A 27,784-nucleotide genomic window follows, 5' to 3' on the forward strand; every position below is an offset into this window, starting at 1 on the left:
ATTTGAGAATAATCGTGTTTGCTCACCGTGTCGCGGCCACCCCTGTTGGCTATTTTCAAGAACGTCGCTCGTTTAGTAATTTAAACGTTCAAAAGCCGTCTCTTCGAGTATCGTTTCCATCCCGTTTAAACGGATATTAAAAGGCGTCCGTACAATAATACTATTAGGATTTCAATTACTTTGGTCGTTACAAAAAGATTGCAAAAATTCATTTTAGTATTAAATTAAAATATCCTGAATTTAACCCTGTGACACGAAATCGTTTAATAATATTCTGTAAGATATTTTCTAATTAAATTTGGTAGAAGAGGAAGAGGTTGACGCGTGCATAATAACAGACGAAAGAATTTCTTGGAACACGTAGTTTACCGTTCGAAATTACCGTGAGAAGTTTGCGAGTTCATTGAATGCAGTTTCAGCAACGAGTTGAATGTGTATACGACTGGCGGAAGCATTAGCGCGTGACGTATTTAAGTTGCCCGCGTATGAAATCCGCGACAGTCTGCCGAGAGCACCGGCACTAGTAGCAGCTGGCATTACAATTTCGAAATCCTCCATTAAATAAGTCAACTCGAGAGAAACTTCGTTTCGACCCGGCCGTCTGGGATCGCGATAGGCGTTCAGATTTTAATTAAGAGCAGTCTGTACCTTCCGTCCGGAGATTTTCACCTTTTAACGGCTCGTTTATGGACCCCAGCTTCTCCATCCGAACACCATCGGTTTTAACTCTATCCGGTGTTGCTCGTGTCTGATCTATGATGTAGCTGTACTACTTAATTTCCTTGTTATCCCGTAAAAGGACAATGATGAATGGACTATGGCTGCTTATTTAATACTAATGTAGGCGTTTAGTCTTCCCGAAAGGGGAAAGGGGAAAAGGGAAGGTGGTAAGTCTCCCTTGGACGCCCTTAGCTCGGGTCAGCAACCATCAGATGGGGACGGGATTCGAATATATGAGTACCAAAGGGGTGGGGGGTTATCTGAGATAGAAATCGGACCACAAAGGTGCCGTCGGGGCCGCAAGGTGCAAACCCAGCCCCGACGGTGCCATGTGCCAACCCCTCCTCCTCGTGGTGTGGTCTGGGCACCGGCTAGTCCGGTGGCTAACGGGGCACTGGCTTTGTTAGTTTGTTAATCTAATCGCGTCCTTTAACACCTCCGTTTATAAACCCCCCAAGTCTCTTTTAAACACTGATCTGGGGTAGAGATCATCAGGCGTCAGCCCCACTAACCCCCCCATTCTGAGATGAGAAACCTACACTAAAGAGTTTGAATATTTATATTTTCAGTAGTAGAAAGGAATTTTGTAGAAACTAAACGAAAGAACGTCGATAGGTTTATTAATTTTTCTTGAAGCAACTAAAGGAGAAAGCTCGGGTCGAGTGCGCATACGGAGAAGCTCGCAGCGTGACTAGAGGATATGCGAGCGTGTGTAAAGTTTACATAGCACGGATAGGAAAGAAAAACGCGATGCTCGTAAGTGCATAATAATAAAAAGTCTGCGAGGGAAGTACACGGGTCATTCCGTATGCATATTGCACCGGACCAGGTTGCTGTATGCAAAGTGCACTTTACGGAAACGTAACCGGCATCCGGTCGTCCTCAATTATACCGAGACGTTTTCCGTCCCGAGTGTCGTTTAAAACGTTTCGCGAAACGAAACGAAACGGTATCGTCTTGCGAGAACAAACCGTCTTGTTTCAACAGCCCGTGTGATCCTCTCCTAGAAGTTCGCTTCGAGTCTGATACTTTTTCAGTCGCGATTAAAGGCCACGATTCTTCTAGCGAAATTTCAAACAACTACCCTCTAGCTGTTGAATTTTTCACAGGATTCGCCGACTTGCCCCGCCGGGCAAGTGGCTCAACTTTTTCCCAGCGAGTTCTAATTGAAAGCTGGATTTCGTTTCCGAACAGTACCGCGATTATATTTCAGAAGACGTGGCAGGACTTGGTAATTCCAGTATGTAGGTCGCGTTGTTTCGCGCTTCTAACATTCTCCTTACTCCGGTATCCGTTATCGTGCTCCTCTTTCAACGACCATCCGGTTGGTACTTTCAACTTCTACTCGCGAAAACTTTCCTCCTCTCTCGCGAAGTAACGTCGCGACGGTGCCGCGTATTTCGAACGCGTCGTGCAACAAATCGAAAAGTAAAGAATGAATTTCGTATTTCAACGCATCAAATTTGTAGAAACGATCTAAAATCTAAAATCTTAGCGGTTTTAGGGTAGCTGGCTACAATTCAGCCTGTGCAATTAACGTCACGCATCCAGCGTTTCGAATTAATGAAGCAGAACCTGCTGGAAGCTTAGTGGCTCGTAGCATGTTAATCCCCTCGAGACGTAGCCGAGAAAGCTACAACTGTTCGTTTTCACCTCGTAATATATTTTATTCGCGCATTCTAAATACCCATTCAGCGATGCTTGATTTTTATAAAAATCTAGAGCCATGGGAGGATCCTCGGTGACGGGTCGCACGTAAATCCTGATCGTCGTTATCGAGCTACTCAAATATTTCTACGGCGAAATCCTGCCTTTACCGTCTCCCTTTCGCGTTGCACGTTTTCCCACAGATTTATCAACGGTACCGAATCACGGATCAGAGTTGTTCGCTGAAAAGAGCGCGATAATACGCTGTCAGATGCAGAAGCCATTCGAATTTCGATACAACCGAGCTTTGAATGCCTCTTTTCAAACCCTTTGTCGGCTTTGTGAATCGCTCGAAACGGGTATATTTATGCAGCGACTTGATTTATCTTACGTTTCTATCGGTAAGTAGTACGGCTCGATAATTATCATCACCGTTCATTTGTCACGCTCGACAAAATCTTCCACGATCAACGAGAATCGGGATCGTAAAAAATTCTTAACAGAGTAAAATGCATCGAGCAAGATGCGCATTCGATTACATTCAATTTCCTTCGGCGAGTTCACCGGTTACCTCTTTTTCCGCTCGACGTAGGTCGAGCAAAATGCCACCGCGCGTCACTTCATTTTCTGGCTGACTCGGCTTTTTTCCTCGTCGGTGCAGAATTATTCCAACGCGATTGCCACGAACAAAAGGACACCCTTTAATTCCGAATTGCCGCCACGCCCAATCATCCTTCATTATCGACTGCTGTCGATGCTCGATCCCGTGAAAATTTCATCGAAAATTTCGTTCCCCACGATTTTCCGTGAAACACTTGAACGGACGTGTTATACAGCCGGCGACAACGATATGACGGCCACTCGTGACGGCGACTGGTAACACGTGCCACTGTTTGACTGATGTTCGCAAATCGCCATTTCGGTGCATCGAATACACGTGCTGGGTCCGAGTGAAATAGCCAACGATTAGGGTCGAATCGCGCCTGTTTCGGTACATCAGCGTTTTCTTCATTTGCGAACGATGAAAAATTTCTAAATTTCCAAATGAAAGTTAAGCAAATTTTACAGATCGTCACAGACGTTCCTGTCACTCGATCTTTTTTATTTTTCAGCCTCGTTTGAAATCATAAATGTTTGCCGTTTTATATTTTAGGGGGCACGATGAAATTTCCATGGATTTATGAAATAGATTTAGGACTAATAGTAAAATTTTATCGTATATCCAATTTACAGACCACTAAGGAAGCTAAATAACACCACCCCAAATGCACCTATTCTCCTCGCAATGGCAATAAAATTAATTTGAATTCTTCTTAAGTCCGAGAAAAATTAAAGCTAATGCACAGGTCGAACTATAAAATTGTCGTTCACTTTTACGAGGATCAACGACATTGTGACACCTCTCTGCAATCGAATGCTCGTGGAGGAGATCGATTTGGTCGTCGTGAAATACTCGTAAAAGCGAACTCATCGATGCAGTATCGTTCTTTAAAAGGTACGTTTTATAAGTTCACGTAAACGGAAAGTATCTTTCGTAAAAGCGGCTTCCTAGAGAATCCTCGACACGGTTTCGAATCAGGTTGCTTTCAAATTGGCAAAGACGAATGACGACGTGAATTGCCTTATTTTCGTGACGAAGGTACGACATTTGCTCCCGGTACCATGGTGTCCCAAGAGGTCCACTAATTTCAGTTACACCATTAACAGTAAGCTTGCTTACAATTCACCTTTGTTTCTTAATCGTTGATTTTTCTTTTCGAACCGAACAGCTCGTAAAACAACGAATCCTGTACATTCTTTTTATGTTCTTAGTATTTTATGGAAGGTTTTATAGACGCGTAAGAAACAAAATGATCGGGTTGAAGAGGTAAAAAATGAACGTCGAATGACGACGCTTCAACCCTTATTCATTCCGTAACACAACTTTTTTTCTTCGAAATATCCCACGGTTTTATTATGATCGTCCTTCAGCATCGATCCACTTTTATTCGACACGGATCGACTGGTCCCTCGTCTTCTCCCTTTTCTATCGTCTCCTGATAGATTCTTGTAGAATACGTGTCTCCTGTTCAGCGATGTTCTTTAATGCATTAAAAATGAGGGAGGGCTGCTGGTTTAACGACCAGAGAATTTGCGAACAAAGAGAGAAAGAAACAAGCACAATGGCTAAGGTTTATAGAAAGAAAGAGGACGATTTTTAGACAGAAAGTGTTTTCTATTAAACTGAAAATTAAACTTTTACATTCCTGATATTTAATATTTTATTAAATTACCGTAACGACACCTTTGTAGTGCCAGGCTTCTAAATTACACGTGATAAATAAGCAACCCTGTTAACTCGTCTCAAATTTTCCTCGCGAAAGAAGTATCCGACACTCGTGAGAGAAAAATTTGTTAATCGATAGGGAAAATTAGGTTTCAACAAGGCAATGGCTTTAAGTGAAACACGATTGTTATTTATCGGAGGTGAAACAAGAGAGCTCTTAGCTAAAGAGTAGAATCTTTTCATTGCTTTATTTCGAAACTATCAATTGGTTGAATTCTTCGCGATCTACCGATTCGTTTGTATTTTCCGAATGCACCAGCGGGAATCGTTGGTTCGTTATTTTTTCATTTTTATTGTCGAACACTGTTCTACTTTTCGTACATTGTTTTTCCATTCCAACTATTTACACGGCCGGGAAAAATCGTTTTTTCACCGAGCTCATTCCTGGAACCGTTTAAACACGCATCGTTAAATATTTGCGTTTCATTTATTGAGGGAATTAACGTGGCTGCGTGCATTGAAATCAGCAAACAGGGAAACGTGTTTGTTCGTATCAACTATACATCAGCAAATGTTTAGATATAATAATGATTTATTCATTCTGTACGTGTATTGCAATTTTCTTCGACCCTCTATGTAATGGCAATCGAACGAATTGCATAATAATTGAATCGTGAACTCGTAAAATGAAATACTCCTCGAAAAATGTAATTGGAATAATAAAAATTCCCCTGCACGCTCTTAAACATATTATCTCTGTGTAAATCCGGGAACATATGCTATCGAAGGGATCTTCGGAAGGTGGATCGTTGTCGCTTAAAGAGGCAGCCTCCCACGCTTCCGCAAACTGACGAGGGGAAGACGGAAGTACCCATTCAATTTGCGCTTAACAAAGCCCCTTCTTTCTTCCTATCTTCCTTTACAGCGCCAGGTAGCTGCGTTCGTTCGTGTATGAAAACCGGTGGCTTCCCTCTTAATTCTTTTCCCTTTTCGTCACCCCATTTTCCATCTCGCGAAAATGGCGAACGTACGCGTGAAACCTTTCTCGCTAATCGAGCATTCGCCCGTAATTGGATCGCGCAAACATCGAAGATTTTCCTCTTTTTTTTTTTTAAATTCAACCTTGGAATTCTGTTGATACCTTGTTTGATGTTACGCGAGATTGAAGGGTTAAAGGAGTAATTAAAACCAGGTCAAGTCGTGAGAGTTAATCATGGAAAATAATAATCTCTGCGTCGATGATCGGTGTTGCTCGAACCGAGGAAATTCTAAGCTCGAAAATTTTGCAAAGTTAAATTAAGGAAAGCATTCAGACGTTCCAAGAAATAACTATTCGCGTTCTTTCCCTGGAGACAGCCGTGGAATGTTTAAACGGTAGGAAAGATAGGATAAAGTGGAAAGTCGGAAATGCAGATGGTCAGAAGGCAGAGATAAGACGGAGGACGTGTAACGCGACTAGTCACGCAATTAAGACGAAACAAAAGGCTTTCTTCTCACCTTTTGTCGCGCATGAAAATAGGCGGGTGTTTCTCTTAATTCCTTTTTCCTTTATCTTTGCCTCGCCTCTTTTACGTATGCGTTCTTCTTCCACCATACGGACCGTAATTAACTCTCCGCTTAATCTTTTGTGCCCGTGCTGCAACGCGCAATTCAAACTCTTTGTTCGTCGCTTAAAAACGTTCGCGAATTTCGCGTCCAGCCACAATTATGAAGAGAACGTCGAAGCGAAAAAGGGGCGATGCAATTTTCTTTCTTTCCTCAATCTCTACCCTGTGGTGATTACCATTTTCCCGATGTCTCGCGGATCCACCTTTCGTTGTTTTGTCTTTTTTAACGATTTCGATGCTCTTTGTTTCGTATTAAAAAGTGTCACACAAGTTGTAATTATTTAAAATTTCATTTGAGTTGAATTTTTTGTCTTCTGGTCGAATAGGAAACCTTAGTTTACGAGTTACAAACCGGTTTCGAAGCTAAATCTTCTTAATTGGCAGTATTAATTAGGGAATACGGTGCGTTGGTTTAATCTGTCAAAAGGCGGCAGAGGCAAACGCGGGCCACGCGCGGAATTTATAGTAGGATATTATACTAAAGCATTGTAAATTAATAGCGGCAACAAAACTATTTGCACACTGATTAATGGTGTGATTCGTAATACGCAGATAACGATAATTTCAAAATGCCCCGCGGAATCGATGCGCCTGGCTATTTAAAATAATTGCCGTGATCAGGATACCTATACGTACCTATCTACGATTGAATTCGATTTCAATTCCTTTGGTTTTTAATAAAAGCTAAAAATTATTAATAGATAATAAAAGAAAGACACGACCCATAACATTTCGCATTCAGATACGATAACCATTCTTTAACAATTAATTCGTGGAGATCAAAATCCAGTCTGTTTAATTCAGTTTTCGACCGTTCCGTTAACTATCATTTCAATGCTTCTATATTTTTTTTAAACACCGCACCCACGTCGCCAATTATCATATTTATAAAACGTCCTGTTCCATATTCAGTCGCGTAAATTGCCAGCAATCTCTCGTCGTTGGATTAATTTTTAACCCAGATTCCATTCCCCTCGTATCGAAACGAGCGTTTCGTTTTATTTCGTTTAATCACATGCTGCAAAATGCATATCGGCCCGGAGTCGAGTGACGTTAAAAATTCGTACCGGCACGCGTTACAGGGTAAAGCTTGGAAAATTGGGGTCGTAAAAATTTGGAAAAATTATACGGGTATCTCATGATTTTATGACGCATTAAATTCTTCGTTCCACGTAGGAATTGCTCGAAAAGAAAATATTTAGCAAATGTAATAGAGAAATCAGGAAAAATGTGATTGCCAGTAGTATAAGTCAACCATACGTCAGACATGGTTACAATTTTCCAAATTTCTCAGTAATCACGGTCAAAATCAGTACTACTTCCGCATTGTTCGACTAAAAATAAACCTTGTAATCTGTGCCAGATCAAGTTTATCTCAATGTAAACGAGATCGTCTAGAATCATGGTGAAAATGCAGAATGCAACCGTGCACTTGTCAAATGCACAACGTGTCCCTATTCGGTGGGATTCCATGGTTGCAGGATGCAGGAATATTTCAGGAATATTTTAAAGAAATCTTACTGCTAGAATTTCAATATAATAAAAGCTCGTCGGTGCATATTCCTATTATTCGTTACAAGGAATCGTAAGCTTCGATTGTCCGAGGATCAGGGTAGAACCACAAAGCACGAAGTACGAGGCCGCAGAGCATAGAAATCGGCGTTCCGTATGCAACACTGCAACGGGTTGCATGTAAATCCCCGAGCAGAATCCGGCGGCTTTTGGGAGATTAATAAAATATTTCGGTGCAGCCTCGTCTACGATCGAACTTAGCTATCTTTGGGTAATTGAAATCCATACGATTTCACGGAGCAATAAACGGGGCAAAACAACGGCTCGAAAAAGCCACGCAGTGAAACGCGACGCTACTAAAATTCAACGTGACAGATCGTAATTGCATACCCGCGCCGTTTAACTTCTCTTAATTGAATTATAGCGATGATCTTTCATAGTAGAGATACGGCGAGGGGGGGTTTTAAAAAAGGGATTCGTGGCGAGTCGCAAATCAAGGTAGCAAATCATAGGGGTGGCAAATGAAAAGAGAAAAGAATGCCATAATCGCGGGAAAATGAGATTATGGGGCGACTATGCATTGCATTTAACGTCACGTTGCACCACTGTTAGAATTCGTTATACTTTTTACTCTGGACGGGGATGGGTCATGAATTTTACCAGAGGTCATCGAATCTCGCGTGTCAGCAAATTTAACACCCCCTGGTTCCTTTTAAAATGGAATTCAAGTATCGTTGAATCCTGATTACGGTTTGAATACTAACGAAAACTTTCATAGATTCCGTAGAACGAAACTGCGAATTAAATATTAATGAAATCCCGTTCGGGAAGGAATTAATTATAACGATCACGCTACGCTCGAATGTACGGTGAATTTTAAAAATAATTCCATTACATCGTTGCTCGTATTTTTTTACCCCGAACACGAATTTTGCATCGAGAAATTCAATACGTCGAAACGGACCGCGGAAAGACACACGATGGACGAAGAGAGAGCTTCATGAATTTTAATAATTGTTCGTCATCAATCACACCCGATTCAAAATGAAACTGTATAGAATATTCATAATTGATCGAGCAAAATTATGAGACGATTTATTAATTATTTGAAGGCACATCCAGACTAGTTTATAGTTGAAATCGAACGCAGGATCGGTAGAATTTACGGTAAACGTTTATGCTACTTTTTAAATATTTCATTTTGATATAATATGCATGAGTAGCATCCGATCGAAATTTTTTTACGATGATGCACGTATGTGATTCGCCTAGCGTTATTTATTTTAAACGATCGAACATCCAGATAAACATGTCGGATTCGCGATTAGAAAACTATTGGGGTGATTGAATATGAATAACAAATTTTTGTATTTCAAGAATATCAATCGCTATGACCCTATAATATTGAGACTGTAGTCAAGTTTAACGTAAACATTTTTCCATAAATTTCTAACAATTTCCTTCTACAAAATCGGTCGATCAATCACCACTTCAACAAAGGGACCTATCTAATAGCATTTAGAGAGAAGGAAGTAAAGTAGATGAAATCAGAAAATCACAGGCCTCGAATCTACTAGTAAATGACATCAAATGTATAAACGTATGTAGAATAAATAAATAAATAATCTCCTGAACAATCACTCATGCAAATCAGGCCTGATCAGCGTGCATCAAGTGCCATTGTGAAGGACGGTACAAAAAGAATGATGTGACAAACGTTTGGCGAGGCCGAATGTAAATGCCGTAGATCACAGTCGTCGTGTAAACACCAAGAGGTTAACAATCGTTTCCGTAATTCCGTTCAATGCAATCAAAGTTATTTTAATTTTATTTTCTAGTCTTCTTTTCGTTTTTAAATCCTTCGATTTCAATTAATCTTTCGCTGAGTTAACGTAACGTTGAAAGAAGCATAGCTGCCGCGTATTTCGAGAAGCAGGTTGTTCCGTGGGACGATAAAATGCGAATATACGATGAGAAGGAAGTTTTAAAACACGAAAAGCTCGAAACAAGATCGCGTTTCGTTCGGGCGTTGATAAAATACGGCAAGCTCTACTGTAAGTATACGAAGCTGGCGGGTTTCAAATATTTCACGGAATCCGGAACGACGTGGTTCGACAGGTAATTTAAACGTTCTTTCTGGCCTCGACAAATTTTAATGAAACGCGTGCCAATTTTCATATTTTAACAAACTCTGCTGTGCTTTTAGAACGGTATGGTTTCTATTGTACGCGTTCATGGTGCCCGCTATGGTTTACACCGTTTATTATGGTTATCTGGAATTCATGAAGAATCCTCTGATGATCAGCGTGGATACGGAATCCTTTCCCACGTACAAATTAAATTTCCCAGGTAAACAGAAATTTTAATTAAAACAGACGAGTGCGAATTAGCTAAGTCTAATGTTTGCAGGCGTTTCCATCTGCTCTATCAATCGAATAAGTCGTCGATCCGCTGTGAAAATGGCAAATGAAATGTAAGAAATATATTGCACTCATAAAGGTGTAATTGAATATTTAAGATCATCATTAATTTCAATTTCTACTCGCAAAATTTATTCAAAACGTAGTATGAATATTTTATATAAATATTGGAATTGCAGTTCATTACATTTATCGATCTTGAATTATTAAAATCTATTAATACCGAAATTAGAACCATTATTTCACTTTTAGCAATAAGAATGCATATTTGATCTTTTCCCAGTGAGTTTTTAACTAACTTCCATGAATAACGTCGAAGCTTTTCACGGAAATAGAATTTTTAATTCAATTTTTAACCCGTACGTTTTACAATATTGATCGAAACTGATTAATTATTCATAAATTAATCAATTTCATCGTAATTTTGCAACGAATTCATAGACTGAATTTTTCATGATTTTTTCCAATTAGATATAACTCAAACATCTCTCGTTTAACTTCTGAAGAGATTCTCGACATGATTTTGCAATTGGGCGATCTCTACGATTCCGAATTCATAACACAGGCACGATCGTTTCGAATCGATCAGCTTCTGTCATATTTTAACGACGGCTATTACGACATCACCAACGTCATGAAACGAGTGAGTTTTTATTATTTTTTCAACCCTTTACAACTGGATATCGTTCATTTAAAAGGGTTAACAGTCGTTAAGAATTGTTTCGAACGATTGAAACGTTTCAGTTGACACCACAATGCTCGGCCATTCTATCAAGGTGTAGTTTCAACAACCAAGAGAGGAACTGTTCAGAGATATTCGCGTTTCGCAAGACCCAAGATGGATTCTGTTGCGTCTTCAATTACGCGACTAAAGGGGATGATACGCTGCTGTGAGTTTCAAGCTTTCATCTCTCTACCTGATGTTTCTCTCAACGCTAACTCAGTCTCATCATTTATTCGACTCGTCTCGCGACACCTTCCAAGCTGTCGAAATTTATTTTTCACCAGCTTCTATACGGTTCCACGGTCGCGTGCATGCGAAATTTTCACCGTATCGTGTTTCCTAGCCGTTTCCATTTCTCTAGGTTTTGCCCGCTGCAAATTATTTTCCGTATAACGACAGCATCACGTGCAACACCGTTCCCTGTTCTTCAGTTCGATTTCTTTTTTCCCTTGTATCTTCGCTGTTCTCTTTCGATAGGAACCCCGAGGTGGATCATAGAACTGAACCGATTAAAGTGGAGAACCTTACCGAAGACGGTGGACTATCCGTGCTGATGGAACCATTTCTGGACGATTATTTTTATTCCATACTGCCTACTTCTGGCTGGAAGGTAATTTATGGACAGAGCGGCAATTTTCTAACTCCCTGTTTTGTTATTTTGGAGAAATAAGAATCGCGAGCTTCAGATAGTAGAATCGAAACTTAATAGAATCGAACCGAAAATTTCTAAGTCTCTGCTTTACTTTACGTCGTCCCGAAATAATCCAACTAGACCCAAAAGCGGGAAAGTTTAATCGCGGTAAATGTGGGTCGTGGTTGCTCGCGACGATTATCGTACGAGACAAACGACGGTGCATTATGCAAATTACAGTTTTTCCTCCGGAGAACAGTCGAGATTTAGCGTTCCCAGGCGAGCGTGTAAATACGTCCAGGAGTTGGGAATATTTTATACCGAGCTGGTCATTCAACGCGTCAGTCTCGTCGTTATTCATGAATATTGAAATTTCATTTTCGCGAGAGGGTTTTTTACGCTTATCACAAAGGATGCGTTCTTTCCGAAGGTGGCGATCTTCAGTCCGTACGATTATCCCGATATGATCAGCGGTGGTGTCATCGATATTCTCGTCTCTCCGCGAACACGCAAAAGCGTGGAAATAGAGGCGATCATGTTTTACAGCACAAGGAGTATTATTCCGTATCCGTTCGACAAACGAGATTGCGTGTTCGAGGATGAAATGACCTGGTTACGACCATTCTACACTTACAGCGACTGCATCGTTGATTGTAGAATCGAAGACGTATGGAAAATCTGCAAGTGCATACCGTTCTACTTGCCTAATCGAAGTAAGTTCCTCTTCGTTTCTATCGTAGAAATCATTGTAGACTTTGAAGGCAAAGTTGCCTAACAAAGGAGACGTTCACCATACCATCTCTACTTTCACTTTCACGCCGACGACAAAACGACTTACAGGGCACTGAATAGTGGAAGACATTAACGATTCTCCAGCCATACTCTCTCGAGATTAGAAGCTACGAGATCTGGCTAAATAGCGTGCTTTCGCGAGCTCCCCAATGGGACTCGAAGCTTAAAGCGGATCGCACGGAATTAAACGAGGAAAATTCGACGTTTATCTAAGAATACAATCTACTTGTTAATTATTTTAAGATTTCTTTTATTTTTCGATTGTCCAGAATCTAGAAGGGTCTGTAATATAGAGGACGTGCCGTGTTTGACCCTCCACAAATGTAAGATATAATTGATTATGGAGTTTCCATATTTTCCTCGATCGTAAGCAAAATTTTTCAAATTCCAGCCAAATGGTTTTCCGTGGTGCCCAATGAGAACGTGTACGAAGGAACGAATCACGATACAGAAACCATCATGCACTGTTACACCTGTTATCCAGAATGTAATGACATCACATACACTGCGAAATTAACCGAGTCTGATTTGGTAGTGTCTGATCGACAATCAGCTAAACTACTGTGAGTATATTAATTTCAGAATCTTTAATATCGATTTCATTAATCTTTCGATGGACGATGTGTTAAAAATTCGAAGGAACGACGTGGAGATCAAGGATCAAGGCGTGCTGACGATATATTTTAATAACTTCGGCACCATGAGGCTGAGGCAAGACGTGATTTATCGATGGTACGAGCTGTTGGGTGAGTAAAATTAACTGACAGAAAATTTGTACGAAATTTTAAAACGAAGACTGCTAAGGAAATTAATATAACAACGATACCACTTAAAATTTTATTAAATTCCAATCGAACAACTGCGAATTTCTTTCCATCGCCAATCGTACAAAATAGAAATCACTCTAAAAGCGAACGAGCCGAGTTAGATCTCTCTTTCTCGATTTTCGTTCAACGTTTTAACACAATCCGTTCAATCTGGGGCGAAATGAGCAATCGAATCCGGCTCGATTTAAGGGATCTGATCGAGGGTAAGATTACGGTGAAAATCTGTGAAATAAGATGTCGAGGAAACGTCGCGGCTGAAGATTATAAAACACAAAAGGATCTCGTTGTGTAACGAAGAGGATTCGTAGCACGAAACTTTTACCCGTCAGCGTGTAATCTGTTGCCTCGAGGCGGAAGGAATAAAAGCGCAAGGAACATCGTGCCGATCCATTGTGTTACGTATACATACTTGTGGCACCGAGTTACAAGTAGTATAATGTACACGGTATAAAAGGACTTACATTTTTCGTGAGGAAAATCCACTTTCGTCTTGTAACTTCGGGACGAGGAAATGGGTTTTATTTTGTTACACGAGTGCACTAGGACAATGTGAATTATATCTTTCACGTGGTTAACGGAATTTTGCATGCATAAATTTAATGGAAATTTCGTGTCGAATGTAAATAAGAAAGGATTAAACCGTCCTTCACTTTGCGGAAATATAATCAAGTGCAAAAGTGTTCCTTTTATGGTCTTTGTTAATGGACACACATAAAATAATTTTCTATTTTTCTATTTTAATTTCGTTCGATTGTTAACAGACGAATGTTATTGAAATTTGAATGTTTTTCCAGGCGATGCAAGCGGTATTTGGGGCATTTTCGTCGGTTTCAGCCTGATTGCGATCGTAGAGTTTGTCTACTTCATCGGGCTTTTCGTGCTCGAGCTGGTGAAGGGGCCTGTTTCGCTCGATAGAAACAAAAAACAAGTCAAGCATTGGGAATCGCCCATACAGTCGATTTATTGGGGCGAATTGTATTCTAATGTGAAATCAAAAAGGAACAATGATAGATATCGCAACGAATACTAACGCATGTTTCAATCTTTACTAGGAATTCTTTTCTTCTTCTTCAGAGATACATGATCTAGATTTTAGATAATTATTTTCTTCTAAATGGCACGGAACGATTCAATGATTTAGACGAACAAATTGCTCCGTATTTTTCTCTTTCGTTTACGAGGAGAGTCAGGAAGAAAAAGACCCTATCCCCAGAGAAATTAGCGATCCTTTGCGTTTCTTTCCCGCAGGATTTACCGAAAGAAGATTCAGCAATCTTGGAGGGGATCCATATTGCAACGAGGGCTTGCGAGCTTTCTAACGATGCTTTGCCACAGGTTAGCTTAAAGCATTAAAGAGGATCTCGCTAAACGTCGCGAGGTATCACTGGGAAAAGATACTTAAAGTAATTCCCAACTGAACGGGTACTTTTCAAGCGTGTAAAGTAAGGAAACTGAACGTGATCATTTTTTAATTGACCGAAATCACAATTATATTCTGACAGTAAGGGAAATGTTTATCGAACGGTAGAAATATCCGCTATTGTTGCATTTAAATTGCACGTTTAATTGAAATGTATTCAGGGAATTGGATATTGTTGGAAATATTATATTACAATTCTCTACGTTGAAATCACAGAAACGTAGGTTTACAATAACGAACCGAATCAGAACATCGAGAGGGAATTATCGCGGAAAATGAAGTTTTATTTCATTGATTAAGGAACTTCTAATTAATTTAGTCGAGTACTGTAATTTATTACTTTTTACAGGAAAATAAATTTCTTTGAAAACATCTATAATTATAAGTATCTATAATTGATCGTATCTTTTACAAATTCGACGAGACAATTATTTGTACTCTTCTATCGACGACAAGTCCTACGTAACTTTCGACCGGTATTATCTGTCCAGTATTGTTATGAAACTCGAACATTCGAACGTGCTTGAGGTTTCGAGAGGATCGACTCGTGCTTGAGGTACGGACAAAGATGAAATTCAGTGTGAACCAGCGATCTGTACGAGTGAATTATTGACCGGCTCAAAAGCTCGAGAGCTTTGGTAAATGGATATTGATATCTCTTAATTGTTGGCCGGCTGTTGAAATAGGTTTCCTCTTGAAAGGAACGCTTTCCACGTTTCCTTGTCTCTTTCAATTTCCTTCGAGTAACAATATCGCACGTTTTAACACATTTAATGCATATATCGAAAGATTTTTTGAAATATTACAAATTTCACGAAGGATTTATCAAACACAGCACCTAGTCCACCTGGAAAACACACCATTATTCGGAAACAAAACGGAAATGTCTCCGGGCGTTTTTCCCTCGAATTCCATTGTTACGGTCAGCACGTGGACGAAGTTATCAAATTGATCCGGTTCCGTAGTATCAGTCGCATTCAATTTTCGACGGTACACCGCGAGCCGGTGTCATTAAATTCGTATCGCGGATGAATTTTTATACATGCTCGTTACCCGACGCGTAGGGGAAAAAAATATAAAAACGATCCCGGTTCGAACGGGCGAATTTAAAAGGTAAACTATTAAAACGCAGCAGGGAACGTCGCCTCGTAGCTCGCTGCAGTGTTGCAATAAAATCATTACGATTCCAATTTTCCTTGCACCGCGCGAATTAACGCGTTTCCGTAACCGTGCTCCTCCGGAAGGCTCATTCTCGCGCCTATCTTGTCTTCGTGGGGTCGTTTCGTGGAATTGAAACGAACGATATAGACGAAGGCAACGATCTTCGATAAATTAAATTATCACTGGCTGTTCCATCGTGTTTAATTTTCTTTGTTATTAGACTTTTAATACCGTGAAATCTATGGACCCTTGTTTCCAAGGAATTTTTCTTTAATTAAATCTTGTCGCATTCCAAGTAAACATCGTTACTTCGAGAAAAAATCTTTCTGGGAAATTGGCAAACGGATCGCTTTGATCCTGTTAGTCCTTATAGAGTTAGCATCGTGTAAACTTGATCCAATTTGCATGCACTCGTTTGTTCTTGACCCGAACAAAGGCTGTCGTGTTGCAGTTAACGTTTGCACGTGCCCTTCTCTCGCTAATGTATTCACGTCAGCCAACGAGCGACGGGTTTTCATAACGGCACACGTACGCAACACTTCGCGGTGAGCTTCGAACGATGGAGCGTGAGATACCCGGGTCAGATTAACGACTAACCCGGAACGAGCAACCCGGCTGGATCATTCTAGTCACGAAGCTGACACACGATGAAGTTTCGAAGTTTTATGACCTTAATAACAAGGTACGAGTTAAGTTCAAGGCTACGAGTCGCAGGGATCTTCCAACTCCTGTTGGAGTTATTCAAAGAAAAATGATGTTCCAACTTGTTTTCTTTTAATTTCAACGCAGGTTTATCTATAATTCTGTAGAGAATACACAGGAAGTCTAATTACAACAAAGTAGTAACAATGTAGATGAAAAATTGATATTGTATCATGACGGAATCTGCAACTTTCCAGTAATTATAGGCAGTCGATCGTGAGTCAGATAAACGGGGTTGAACGCGATATCTTTGTAGTGAAATCTTTCTGCCGTACCAGAGGGTTTTATAATCCTCGTCGCAAAAGGACACTGAGTACAGTCTCATAGAAATTGTCTTCAGCATAGTGCTTTAATCGAGAAACGTAATTCAAGCTATTCTGTATTAATTTCATTTGTGATTGTATTTTATTAAATTTAGATTGTCTTCTTTTTTGCTCTTGTCGCATAACCACATGTGGTTACATTGCCACAATGGCTTCAGATTTATCTAGAACGTTCTTTAAATAATTAGCAGGCAATTAATGCAGAATGCTTTTTGTAGGATTTTCAAACATTCACGCAGCAGCAAGTAGTGCATTCGTTTCCGAGTACTCGTTATACAAACGATGACAGGTATTTTAATCGGTTCAGGGAACGATGAAATGTGTGATAGAAACGCGCTACATCGAGAAGAACCCGACGCATCGTATAAATGGATCCCGCCGGTTACAAACAAGTCCTCTGTGAAATCAAGCTTCAGAGAAATATTAGTGAAATACTTGAAACTCTACTGCGAGAACACCTGTTTAGTGGGCGTCAAGTATGCCGTATACAAGAAAGCAACCATATTTGGAAGGTAATAAAAGTTAATGAACGAATTCATTCATGATCCATTGTATTCATTAAAGTACAAGTGAAATTACATATTATATTACATACTCATCACTGATACGGAGAACTACCCAAGTGTTACACTCACTTATTAATGAAACTTTGCTAGCTTGTAGAGCTTGTCGAGCTGAAAACACCTATACCCCGTATTGTGAGCAGACGGCTAATTGTTTAAAAGATATTAATAATTAAAGTTAGTTACTACTTATATTGAGAAGTATGACAGATTAACATATACAAATGGTTAACTCGGTGGTAAAGCGCTTGAATCGCAATCTATAGGTCCGCGGTTCAAATCCATGGTTCCCAAGTTTTTTTTTTTTAATTATAATTTGTCTCTTTTTGAATAACTATTACAGCTGTGCTATAATCATTGCATTTGTTAATAATTAATTACATACACTGCAATTTTTATAGAATTTAAGTTATTCAAAATAGAATACAGAATTTTAGTTTAGAATTATATAGAATTTTAGTTATTCAAAAAGAGACAAATTATCATTAAAAAAAAAAAAAAAAAAAAAAAAAAAAAAAAAAATGGGAACCAAGGATTTGAACTGACGACGTTTAGATTGCGAGTCATATGTTTAACCACGGAGCAGATACATGACTCACAATCTGAAGGTCCTCGGTTCAAATCCTTGGTTCGCAAATTTTTTTTTTTTTAATTATAATTTGTCTCTTTTTAAATAACTATTACAGCTATGCTATAATCATTGCATTTATTAATAATTAATTACATACATTGCAATTTTTATAGAATTTAAGTTATTCAAAATAGAATATAGAATTTTAGTTTAGAATTATATAGAATTTTAGTTATTCAAAAAGAGACAAATTATCATTAACAAAAAAAAAAAATTTGCGAACCAAGGATTTGAACCATGGATGTCTAGATTGCGAGTTGTATGTGTGAGTTTGTCATACTTCAGAATGTATGGAGTAACTAACTGTAATTGTTAAGATCTTTTAAACAATTAGCCGTCTGCCTCCAAAAGGGGATATAGGCATGTTCAGCTCGACGAGCTCTACAAGCTGGCAAAGTTTCATTAATAAGTGAGTGTAACACTTGGGTAGTTCCCCTTGTGAGTATGAAACCACGAGCCAGCAGACGTGCTTAATTTATAGAAGACACCTCTGTATTGGAGAAAAAACAAAATTTTCTCAAATAAATAATTAGTTTTCTATAGTAGCTGGCTGTGCCATCGTTATCAACCGTTCGACCTAGAGCAAATTGAAATCCTTTTAGTCTTCTAGCGACAGCCAAGGGGCGCGGATCTGCTTGTCAAACATATAAATTCTTATTTTATTTTCTGCGTTCATTTAACTTGCTGTATTTATTTTCTGAGTTTATTAAAAAAACTCATTAGGAGGAGAATTAGTTGATTTCATTACTTCTTTGTGAATATTTTACATACCTGATTCCTTTACATCTCTGCAACCATTACATCGCTACGTTCTTCATATTCCCGCATCCCTTACATCGCTGCATTCTTCATATCCCTGCATCCCTTAGATTGCTGCATTCTTCATATCCCTGCATTCCTTACATCTTTGCACTCCTCACATCCTTACATTCCTTACATCACTCCAACCGTTATATTCCTGCATCCATTACTTCCGGTTTTTTTTTTTTTTTTTTTATTTTTACGTGGTGGAAATCTTCAGAAAGACACCTACAGCCCCTCTGGGGAGGGGCCGTAGGTAGTGTGGGATTTTTACCCACTAAAACCACCACGGTGGCCTGCAGGGTCTGACCTTTGACCCTCTCCTATGTTCCAAGCTCCGCCGACATCGGGGGCCACACCCGATGCCGGCAATCCTCGGGCCGCGTGCAGTGGAGACCGGGGCCCCAGCCCCGGACCCCTGCGGCTTCCTTAAACATGCCTCGTTTAGTTAGATCTCTACACCTCTTGTATCACTACATTCTTTTCATCCCTCCAATCACTTCATCCCTACAATCCCTTCATCCCTACATTCTTTTTATCTCTTCATCCATTACATCCCTACATTCTCTTCATCACTACATTCTTTTCATCCCTACATTCTTTTCATCCCTACATTCTTTTCATCCCTACTTTCTTTTCATCCCTACATTCTTTCCATCCCTACATTCTTTTCATTCCTACATTCTTTTCATCCCTACATTCATTCCATCCCTACATTCTTTTCATCCCTCCATTCTTTTCATCCCAACATTCTTTTCATCCCTACATTCTTTTCATCCATACATTCCTTTCATCCCTGCATCCCTTATATCCATGCACACATTATAATAAATATATTACAAAGACTGCTTCGAGTAAAGGTAAGTAAAGGTAAGTTAGTTTTTCGCCCGAAATTTTGCAAAATTTAGTTCCTTTTTTCGCCGCCAGAGGGCGCTGATCGGACATCGAAATTTTAGTTCGAATTTTGCCGCTAGGGGGCGCTATTTTTTCGAGATTTTCGCGAAAATCTCGAAAAAATAGCGCCCCCTAGCGGCAAAAATTCGAACTAAAAAAATTTCGAAAATTTTAGTTCCAAACTTGGCCGCTAGGGGGCGCTGCATTTTTGCGAAAATTTTAGTTCCGAATTTGGCCGCTAGGGGGCGCTAATTTTTCCGAGCTTTCCGCAAAAATCTCGAAAAAACAGCGCCCCCTAGCGGCAAAAATTCGAACTAAAAAAATTTCGAAAATTTTAGTTCCAAATTTGGCCGCTAGGGGGCGCTGTTTTTTCGAGATTTTCGAGAAAACATCGAAAAAGTAGCGCCCCCTAGTGGCAAAAATTCGAACTAAAATTTCGATGTCCGATCAGCGCCCTCTGGCGGCGAAAAAAGGGACTAAGTTTTGCACGATTATACATAAAAATGTTGGGAATGTGTGAATAATGCAAACATGTAAGGGATACCGAAATATAAGGGATGTAGGGATGTAGGGAATGTAGGGATGAAAGTAATGTTGGGATGAAAGGAATGTAGGGATGAAAAGAGTGGAGGGATGAAAGGAGTGTAGGGATGAAAAGAGTGGAGGGATGAAAGGAGTGTAGGGATGAAGGGAGTGTAGGGATGGAAAGAATGTAGGGATGAAAATAATGTTGGGATGAAAAGAATGTAGGGATGAAAAGAATGTAGGGATGAAAAGAATGTAGGGATGAAAAGAATGTAGGGATGAAAGTAATGTTGGGATGAAAAGAATGTAGGGATGAAAAGAGTGGAGGGATGAAAAGAATGTAGGGTTGCAAGGAATATGGGGATGAAAAGAATGTAGGGATGAAAAGAATGCAGGGATGTTAGGCATGCAGTGATGTAAGGGGTGCAGAGATGTAAGGAATGTAGGGATGAAAAGAAATAAGTCTAAAGCGCTGTTGGGGGGTCGCAGGGGGTCGGGGCTGGGGCCCCGGTCTCCACTGCACGCGGTCCGAGAGGTGTCGGCATCGGATGTGGCCGCCGATGTCGGCGGAGCTTAGCACATGGGGGAGGGTTAAAGGTCAATGTTAGACCCCCTAGTGTAGGCCACCGTGGTGGTTTTAGTGGGTAAAAATCCCACACTACCTTCGGCCCCTCCCCAGGGGGGCTGGAGGTGTCTTTCTGAAGATTTCCACCACGTAAAAAAAAAAAAAAAAAAAAAAAAAAAAAAAAAAGCAACGGATGAAAGGGATGTAATGAAAGCAAGAGTTGTAAGGAAACCATAGATGTAAAGGATGCAGTGATGTATGGCATGCGGGGATGTAAGGGTTCAAAAATGTAAGCGGTGCAGACATATAAAGAAGCAAGGATCTAACGGATACATGGGTGTAAGGAATGCAGGGATGTAAGGGCTGCATGGATGTGAGGGATGCGGCGATATATTTAATGCAGGTACGTAAAAGACACAAAAATATAAGGGATGTCGGGATCTGATGAATGCAGGAACACTCGTCCACACTCCTCGGCGGTCGCTAAGAGACTGAAGGGATTTCAATTTACTCTAGATAGAACGGTTGACAGGGTGTCGCAGCCAGCCTGCTGTGCAGTAATGTTCCAAAGTGAGAAATCTGGATTTATTTACCTTTACTGGAATTAGTGGCTGTAAATTTTTTTTTTTTTTTTTAACATGGGGAAATCTTACATAAGACCCCACACCGTCCTGCGGGGGAGGGCGGCGTGGGAGTGTCAGATTCCTACTGACTAAAACCCCACGGCGACCGGCACTGGTGCAAAAGGGGGGCTTCGAAACCTTATTTGTGTTACTCCGAAGCCGCCTACACCTGGAACACAAGTGCTCACCTTGGGTGCCTAGTATGTGGCCGACTCCGGGGGTCGCACCCAATGTCGGCTCTGCTCGAACCGCGTGCAATGATATCTGGAGCCCCCACTCCTGATGCCATTGGCTTTCGATATCGAAAGCAACTAAAAGCATAATTCATTATTTTAACAACCAACTTTCGAATCAAGCTCATTGTTCATCTTAGCGGTTATAGCGAATCGACTCGCTTTAGCGACTAATTATTTATTTGAGAAAATTTAAGAAACTTAAGAAAATTCAAAAACGCGGAAAGAAAGGAGGAAAATGTTCAATAAACTTTAGCGAAACGTTTGAGTCGCGGGGACGATGCGTCAGGACGTGGCATGATTAAATATAAAACGTCCTGTTGTGTCACTTTTACAACGCCAAGTCGGTATTAAACGGCTTTCTCATTTGCTCGAGAAAGAACTGGCCGACTCGTTTTTACGGCCATTTCAAGGATCATTTTTTCTTTTATGAGAGTTTGCGTTACGATTGGATGTGCTTAACGACGCCAGTACGCGTCGCGCGTTCATTAAAAAGAGAATTCGAGTATCTTTTTTATTCACCAGTTGTATAGGTTTTGTGGCGTATCGGAAATGCGATTAAAAAGTTTGATAAAACCGGCGTCGTAGGGTATCATTGATCGACTTTCTTTTCTCGTTTACAGACTGATGTGGTTCTGCGGATACATATTCATTTTATATCTTACGGCCTTCTTCGTCTACGAGATCTATACGCAATACATCAACGCGTCTATATCAACCACCCTAACAGACGAATCAATGAATACGGAAATACAATTTCCTGGTAATTATATAGCCGTAGAAGTACCTTCGAACTTAAATACGTTTGTTCTACGACATGAGTATAGAATTACCATTTAATCAAAGCCGCAATACACTGGCAAAGAATTCTCTTCGTTTCAACCGGTCGGTTTCAATTAAACCGCGGCGCGGTTGGTTAATTTTAATTAAGCCACCAGTCGGCTTTGGTTAGATAAATTTTACGAGCTAAACCGCGGGGCGAGGATCGAACCTAACCATTTTACGAGCTCTAAATTCCTACGTTCGCAGGTGTCGCAATTTGCACCATCAACAGGATAAGTAAACGAGCCGGCATGGAGTTAACGAGGAAAATGTGAGTGTTAAATAAAGTACTTTTATTTCAACGATTGAAATATTATTATAGCACGAAGATGGAAAGGTAAATTACGTAGAATTTGGCAGGAGGATTAAAAGCGAAATAGATAATTCCACTGCAGACAATTACACGGCACCGGATAATTTCAATAATTGCACTTGAAAAGCGTGATCTCGTTCAAGAAGCATGCATATGCTGTTGTCACACGTGTCGCCACCTAATCGCTTTGACGATCACCGTGAATGTGTTCATTATCGTTTCACGTGCTAGAGAAACCGACTGGAACATTGTTATTAATTCCAGCGTGTCGATTTAACGACGACTAACCCGCGCGATTAACATCGAGCAATTTCTGCGAGAAGCTTTAACGCGATGAGATCTGACCTAACTGATAGAATAGCAAGGTGAAAATTCATTATACGTTTTACTTTGAGCGCAGGTTCGAGGCAAACATCACCGATATGACGATGGATGAAATATACGACGAAATTTTGAACATGGGCGATTTGTACAATTCGGCATTCATTCCTGAAACAGACTACTCTCCGATCGACGAATTACTGTCCAAGTTTTACAACGATGACTACGAAATCACCGATATACTGGAAATGGTAAATGAAGTAAAATCTAACAATTGAGGATAAACTTCCGAAAAGGACATACCTCCGATTTTTTAAATGGATTCTTAGGTATTTTGACGTGCTGATTACGAATATGATAGTAGGAATTGGCGCAAATTTTATTTTCATGCCGGACACCATGAAAAAACCATAAAAATCATAGTTTTTTCCATTTATTTCCGTGAATAATGGTAATTTTGAAAAATACTATAAATAAAAGTTGTAGATCTCATCGAAACACACATTTTGTGTATTATCATTTGTCTCCTAAAGACCATAGTTTCTGAGAAACCATGAAAAAACCATAAGAATCAAAGTTATTTCCATTTATGTCCGTGAATAATGGTAATTTTGAAAAATACTATAAATAAAAGTTGTAGATCTCATCGAAACACACATTTTGTGTATTATCATTTGTCTCCTAAAGACCATAGTTTCTGAGAAACCATGAAAAAACCATAAGAATCATAGTTTTCTCCATTTATTTCCGTGAATAATGGTAATTTTGAAAAATACTATAAATAAAAGTTGTAGATCTCATCGAAACACACATTTTGTGTATTATCATTTGTCTCCTAAAGACCATAGTTTCTGAGAAACCATGAAAAAACCATAAGAATCAAAGTTTTTTCCATTTATTTCCGTGAATAATGGTAATTTTGAAAAATACTATAAATAAAAGTTGTAGATCTCATCGAAACACACATTTTGTGTATTATCATTTGTCTCCTAAAGACCATAGTTTCTGAGAAACCATGAAAAAACCATAAGAATCATAGTTTTTTCCATTTATTTCCGTGAATAATGGTAATTTTGAAAAATACTATAAATAAAAGTTGTAGATCTCATCGAAACACACATTTTGTGTATTATTATTTTTCTCCTGAAGACCATAGCTTCTGAGAAACCATGAATAAACCATAAGAATCATAGTTTTTTCCATTTATTTCTGTGAATAATGGTAATTTTGAAAAATACTATAAATAAAAGTTGTAGATCTCATCGAAACACACATTTTGTGTAATATCATTTTTCTTCTAAAGACCATAGTTTCTGAGAAACCATGAAAAAACCATAAGAATCATAGTTTTCTCCATTTATTTTCGTGAATAATGGTAATTTTGAAAAATACTATAAATAAAAGTTGTAGATCTCATCGAAATACACATTTTATGTTTTATTGATTTTTGTCATAAAGATAATAGTTTCTGAGAAAACTGATAGGTAATTATTCACTTATACGGAGCCATCCTCGATTTCAATGTCCTTTAAATGGAAATAAATGGAAAAAACTATGATTTTTATGGGTTTTTCATGGTTTCCGCCGTGAAAATAAAATTTGCGCCCATTCTCACTATCATATTTGTAATCAGCAAGTCAAAATACGTATGAATCCTGAGTATTAAAAAAATCGAAGGTATGTCCGTTTCGGAAGTACACCCACCATTGACACTTAGGAATTATATTAAAATTCCGATATCTATTATTTAAATTTGGCAAAATCTGAGTATCGAAAGGTTAAATTAAGCGGAAAATTTCAGCTGACACCGCAGTGCTCGGACATGCTCGTGGAATGTTACTTTGGTGGCAAGAAACGGAATTGTTTGGACACATTTAGATTAAGCAAGACGAGCAATGGATTTTGTTGTACCTTCAATTACATTGTCCCAGAGGAAGACCGAGCTAAGTGAGCCTCATACGTGGTTATACGAATTGTCGATTTTAAAATGACAAAAATAATTATCCTAACAGGGCTGACAATGCAACGGATCCACCTGAAATATTTTTAACTGGAACCCCAGGCTTAGTCAATGGTTTAACGGTTTCGATCCACCCCCTTCTGGATGATTACGGTTACCCTACCCTTCCCACTTCCGGCTGGAAGGTAATTTACCGATTGAAATGTATTTAAGTTAATTAGATGATATTTTAATCGATGATTATAAGAGATTGTTAATAACGCTTCAAAGTGCGATTATCCGTCACTAATCACTTTCCTTTCTTTCCACTCGGTCATCAACGATTACCCTATTTTTAGCGCAGATGTCCGGCAACAAAAAGCTGGCGAAAGTCATTAGCAACGCGTCTTTTTCCCTGGTAAAAACCAATGCAGTGATCTCTCACAGCGTTAATTACAAGTCTCTTCTGTTGTAGATTGTTCTACGTTTCGAGACATCATAGTAGAATTAAAATTATTACGCTTAAATTTCAAAATTCATTTAAAAACACATTTTTTCACTGAGCATACACGTGTCTGAAATGTGGTTGATTTTATTTCTAGAAGAAGAGCAATGTTTCCTTTGATCAAAAACGCGATTACGAATAGCAAACACGAGTTCCTTCCATCTAATTTCAGTTGTACACATATATATCCCTGTAAGTAGAACGTGCACGAAAGAATAAGCTTCCTTTCCTGCATTACGAAACATTTCAACCGTGTTTCGTTACACATTGAACATCGTGCGAACTCGTAAAAGTGCAACCCGCTGTTTAACAAGTACGATGTCATTTAAAATTGTATTGTTCTTGTAGCATGCATTAAGAGAGAAATTGTATAATAATACAATTATAACGCGTAACAAAGAACGATGACCTCGTTTCACAAGCACAAAACGCGACGGGAAAGACTTTAACAATTATATGTGCATACAAGATATTACGTTCGTTATAAAATTCTCCTGTTAACTCGTGCTTGTTTAACAGACGGATTCAAAGATTTATTCAATTTTTATTATTACTATTTTTCAGGTGATGGTATTCAACCCTCTCGATTATCCCGACCCGAGCAGCGGCAGCGTTTTCGAGCTGCTTGTCGCCCCATTTATGCGGGAATACATACAATTAATGTCGGTTGGCTTGCTAAGCAATAAAGTTATCCGATCATATCCGGTAGAGAAGCGTGGATGCATCTTTGTTGACGAAGACCAATTGTACCACGGATTGTACACTTTCAACCAGTGTATAGTATCCTGCAGGGTTGAGGATATATGGAAAAACTGTAAATGCAGACCGTTCTTCTATCGACGCTATGGTCACACGAAACGTTAGCGTGAATTTTCTAATTTCAACTCTGTTGTTCGTTATTTTTGATCGAAACGGCGAGTTTTTAGAAGAAAACAATCTTCCACGAGAAAACTTTGCAACTCTTACCTCCTATTCGCGAGCTTCCTAACGAGCTTCCACTGCGAATTGCTTTAAAGCGTTAAAGAGGATCGCACCGTTCAGTTAAAGCTCTGCCACTTTTGCCATTTAAACGTTCTAAAACGAATTTCAACCTTTTTCCTTTCATAGATTCTAGGAGAACTTGCGGTGTCCGAGATATCATATGTTTGCAACAATACTACGGTGAGTTAAATTGCAAATTTTTCAAAGAATTCACCGGTTTCTCGATTGAAATTACTGCCGATTGCAGCAAGGAAGGTGGACATTATACCGCATCACGACGAAACTCTGATGAATATGATTCCCGATAAGGAGAAAGCCTTGGTGTGCAATAATTGTTATCCTGAATGCGACGATACAACCTACTTCGCGAACAGCTTGAGGGCTTCTTTAGAATTTGACGAATACGATAGACAATTATTGTAAGAGAACATTCGATGAAATTTGGTAATTAAGAAAAGCAGTGTATTTAATTGTTTTCAATAATTCGTAGCTCCGATATGAACGCGACGAATCAGAGCGTTATTCACGTGTATTTCACAGAAATAGGAGATGCGCTTTTAAAACAAGATGAAAATTACCGTTGGTATGAACACTTGAGTGAGTGTACATCTTTTTAAGATTAATGAAAATTTACAGACTTACGTTGTATCGTCAGAAATATTTTACAGGTGATGCCGGAGGTATATGCAGTTTCTTCATCGGTTTTAGTATCATCAGCATCGTGGAACTTTTCTATTTCTTCGCACTATTTTTACTCGAAGTTTGCGGCATTTATCATGTAACTACGAAAAAGGAGAATCCCAATAAGAAGATCATGGTACAACCAACCTATTTCAACGAGTACTTTCCACGTCCAAGAATTGACGTGACAAAGTATAAGGGAAATAACGATAGATTTTAAAGTTTCTTAGTCTTTGTGTTTTTGAATTATTAGCACCTTGTAATTGTAGAAAATAATGAATAAAGATCACTGAAGCAACACTCTGATATCAAATTTATTTTTATCAAACCCAAAACGTTGCAAAGTTCGAAGGGAAATTGAACGTTTGAAAAATTTTACTTTCCTCGGGGTTGAAGTATTCGAAAGGGAAGACAAATAGGTTCGAACGGTAAGAGAAATGTACCGCCAAAAGGGTTTCAGTAATTCTCCTACTCGTAAAGAAGAATGTAACGTTTCGATATCCAGAAAGATCGAGACGGCTTCGAGTGGTTGAGGGTGTTATTAACGAGACACGTGGTAAACGGTTTGTGCTAGCAACGTTGGAACAAGAGAGCCTTCGGTCGTACGAAGAAATATATGGCCATCAAGAACCCGC

The 27,784-nt window shown here is 39.3% G+C and overlaps 2 protein-coding genes across 4 annotated transcripts; both read left to right on the forward strand.

Annotated features, from left to right (window-relative positions):
• Positions 1-1,036: 1,036 nt before the first annotated feature.
• Positions 1,037-15,146, forward strand: LOC117600817 (sodium channel protein Nach). Of its 2 annotated transcripts, none has more exons than XM_034316737.2 (11): positions 1,037-9,870; positions 9,959-10,101; positions 10,162-10,225; positions 10,644-10,815; positions 10,917-11,062; positions 11,374-11,506; positions 11,958-12,240; positions 12,589-12,642; positions 12,711-12,882; positions 12,959-13,065; positions 13,941-15,146. In XM_034316737.2, the coding sequence occupies exons 1-11, from the start codon at positions 9,710-9,712 to the stop codon at positions 14,174-14,176; spliced, it is 1,671 nt and encodes a 556-aa protein (XP_034172628.2). In that variant the 5' UTR covers positions 1,037-9,709; the 3' UTR covers positions 14,177-15,146. The 2 variants fall into 2 exon arrangements, with proteins under 2 accessions (XP_034172628.2, XP_034172629.2); XM_034316738.2 differs by lacking the exon at positions 13,941-15,146 and adding an exon at positions 13,336-13,920.
• A 1,751-nt stretch (positions 15,147-16,897) lies between these two features.
• On the forward strand, positions 16,898-27,401 carry LOC117600877 (sodium channel protein Nach-like). Of its 2 annotated transcripts, none has more exons than XM_034316855.2 (11): positions 16,898-17,264; positions 22,211-22,350; positions 22,617-22,680; positions 23,123-23,294; positions 24,845-24,990; positions 25,056-25,188; positions 26,052-26,346; positions 26,595-26,648; positions 26,716-26,887; positions 26,959-27,065; positions 27,137-27,401. In XM_034316855.2, the coding sequence occupies exons 1-11, from the start codon at positions 17,035-17,037 to the stop codon at positions 27,367-27,369; spliced, it is 1,746 nt and encodes a 581-aa protein (XP_034172746.2). In that variant the 5' UTR covers positions 16,898-17,034; the 3' UTR covers positions 27,370-27,401. The 2 variants fall into 2 exon arrangements, with proteins under 2 accessions (XP_034172746.2, XP_034172747.2); XM_034316856.2 differs by lacking the exon at positions 16,898-17,264 and adding an exon at positions 20,929-21,134.
• Positions 27,402-27,784: the final 383 nt, after the last annotated feature.

Source organism: Osmia lignaria, chromosome 16, assembly GCF_051020975.1.
Source record: "Osmia lignaria lignaria isolate PbOS001 chromosome 16, iyOsmLign1, whole genome shotgun sequence".
NCBI lineage: Eukaryota > Metazoa > Arthropoda > Insecta > Hymenoptera > Megachilidae > Osmia > Osmia lignaria.

Bases quoted from the DNA above. Each gene is read 5' to 3' on its own strand.
- LOC117600817 (XM_034316737.2), top strand. From the start codon at position 9,710: ATGCGAATATACGATGAGAAGGAAGTTTTAAAACACGAAAAGCTCGAA. The intron at 10,816-10,916 runs GTGAGTTTTTAT...GAAACGTTTCAG, and splicing joins TCACCAACGTCATGAAACGA to TTGACACCACAATGCTCGGC. The intron at 12,883-12,958 runs GTGAGTATATTA...AAAAATTCGAAG, and splicing joins CGACAATCAGCTAAACTACT to GAACGACGTGGAGATCAAGG.
- LOC117600877 (XM_034316855.2), top strand. From the start codon at position 17,035: ATGACAGGTATTTTAATCGGTTCAGGGAACGATGAAATGTGTGATAGA. The intron at 23,295-24,844 runs GTAAATGAAGTA...GGAAAATTTCAG, and splicing joins TCACCGATATACTGGAAATG to CTGACACCGCAGTGCTCGGA. The intron at 26,347-26,594 runs GTTAGCGTGAAT...TTCCTTTCATAG, and splicing joins ACGCTATGGTCACACGAAAC to ATTCTAGGAGAACTTGCGGT.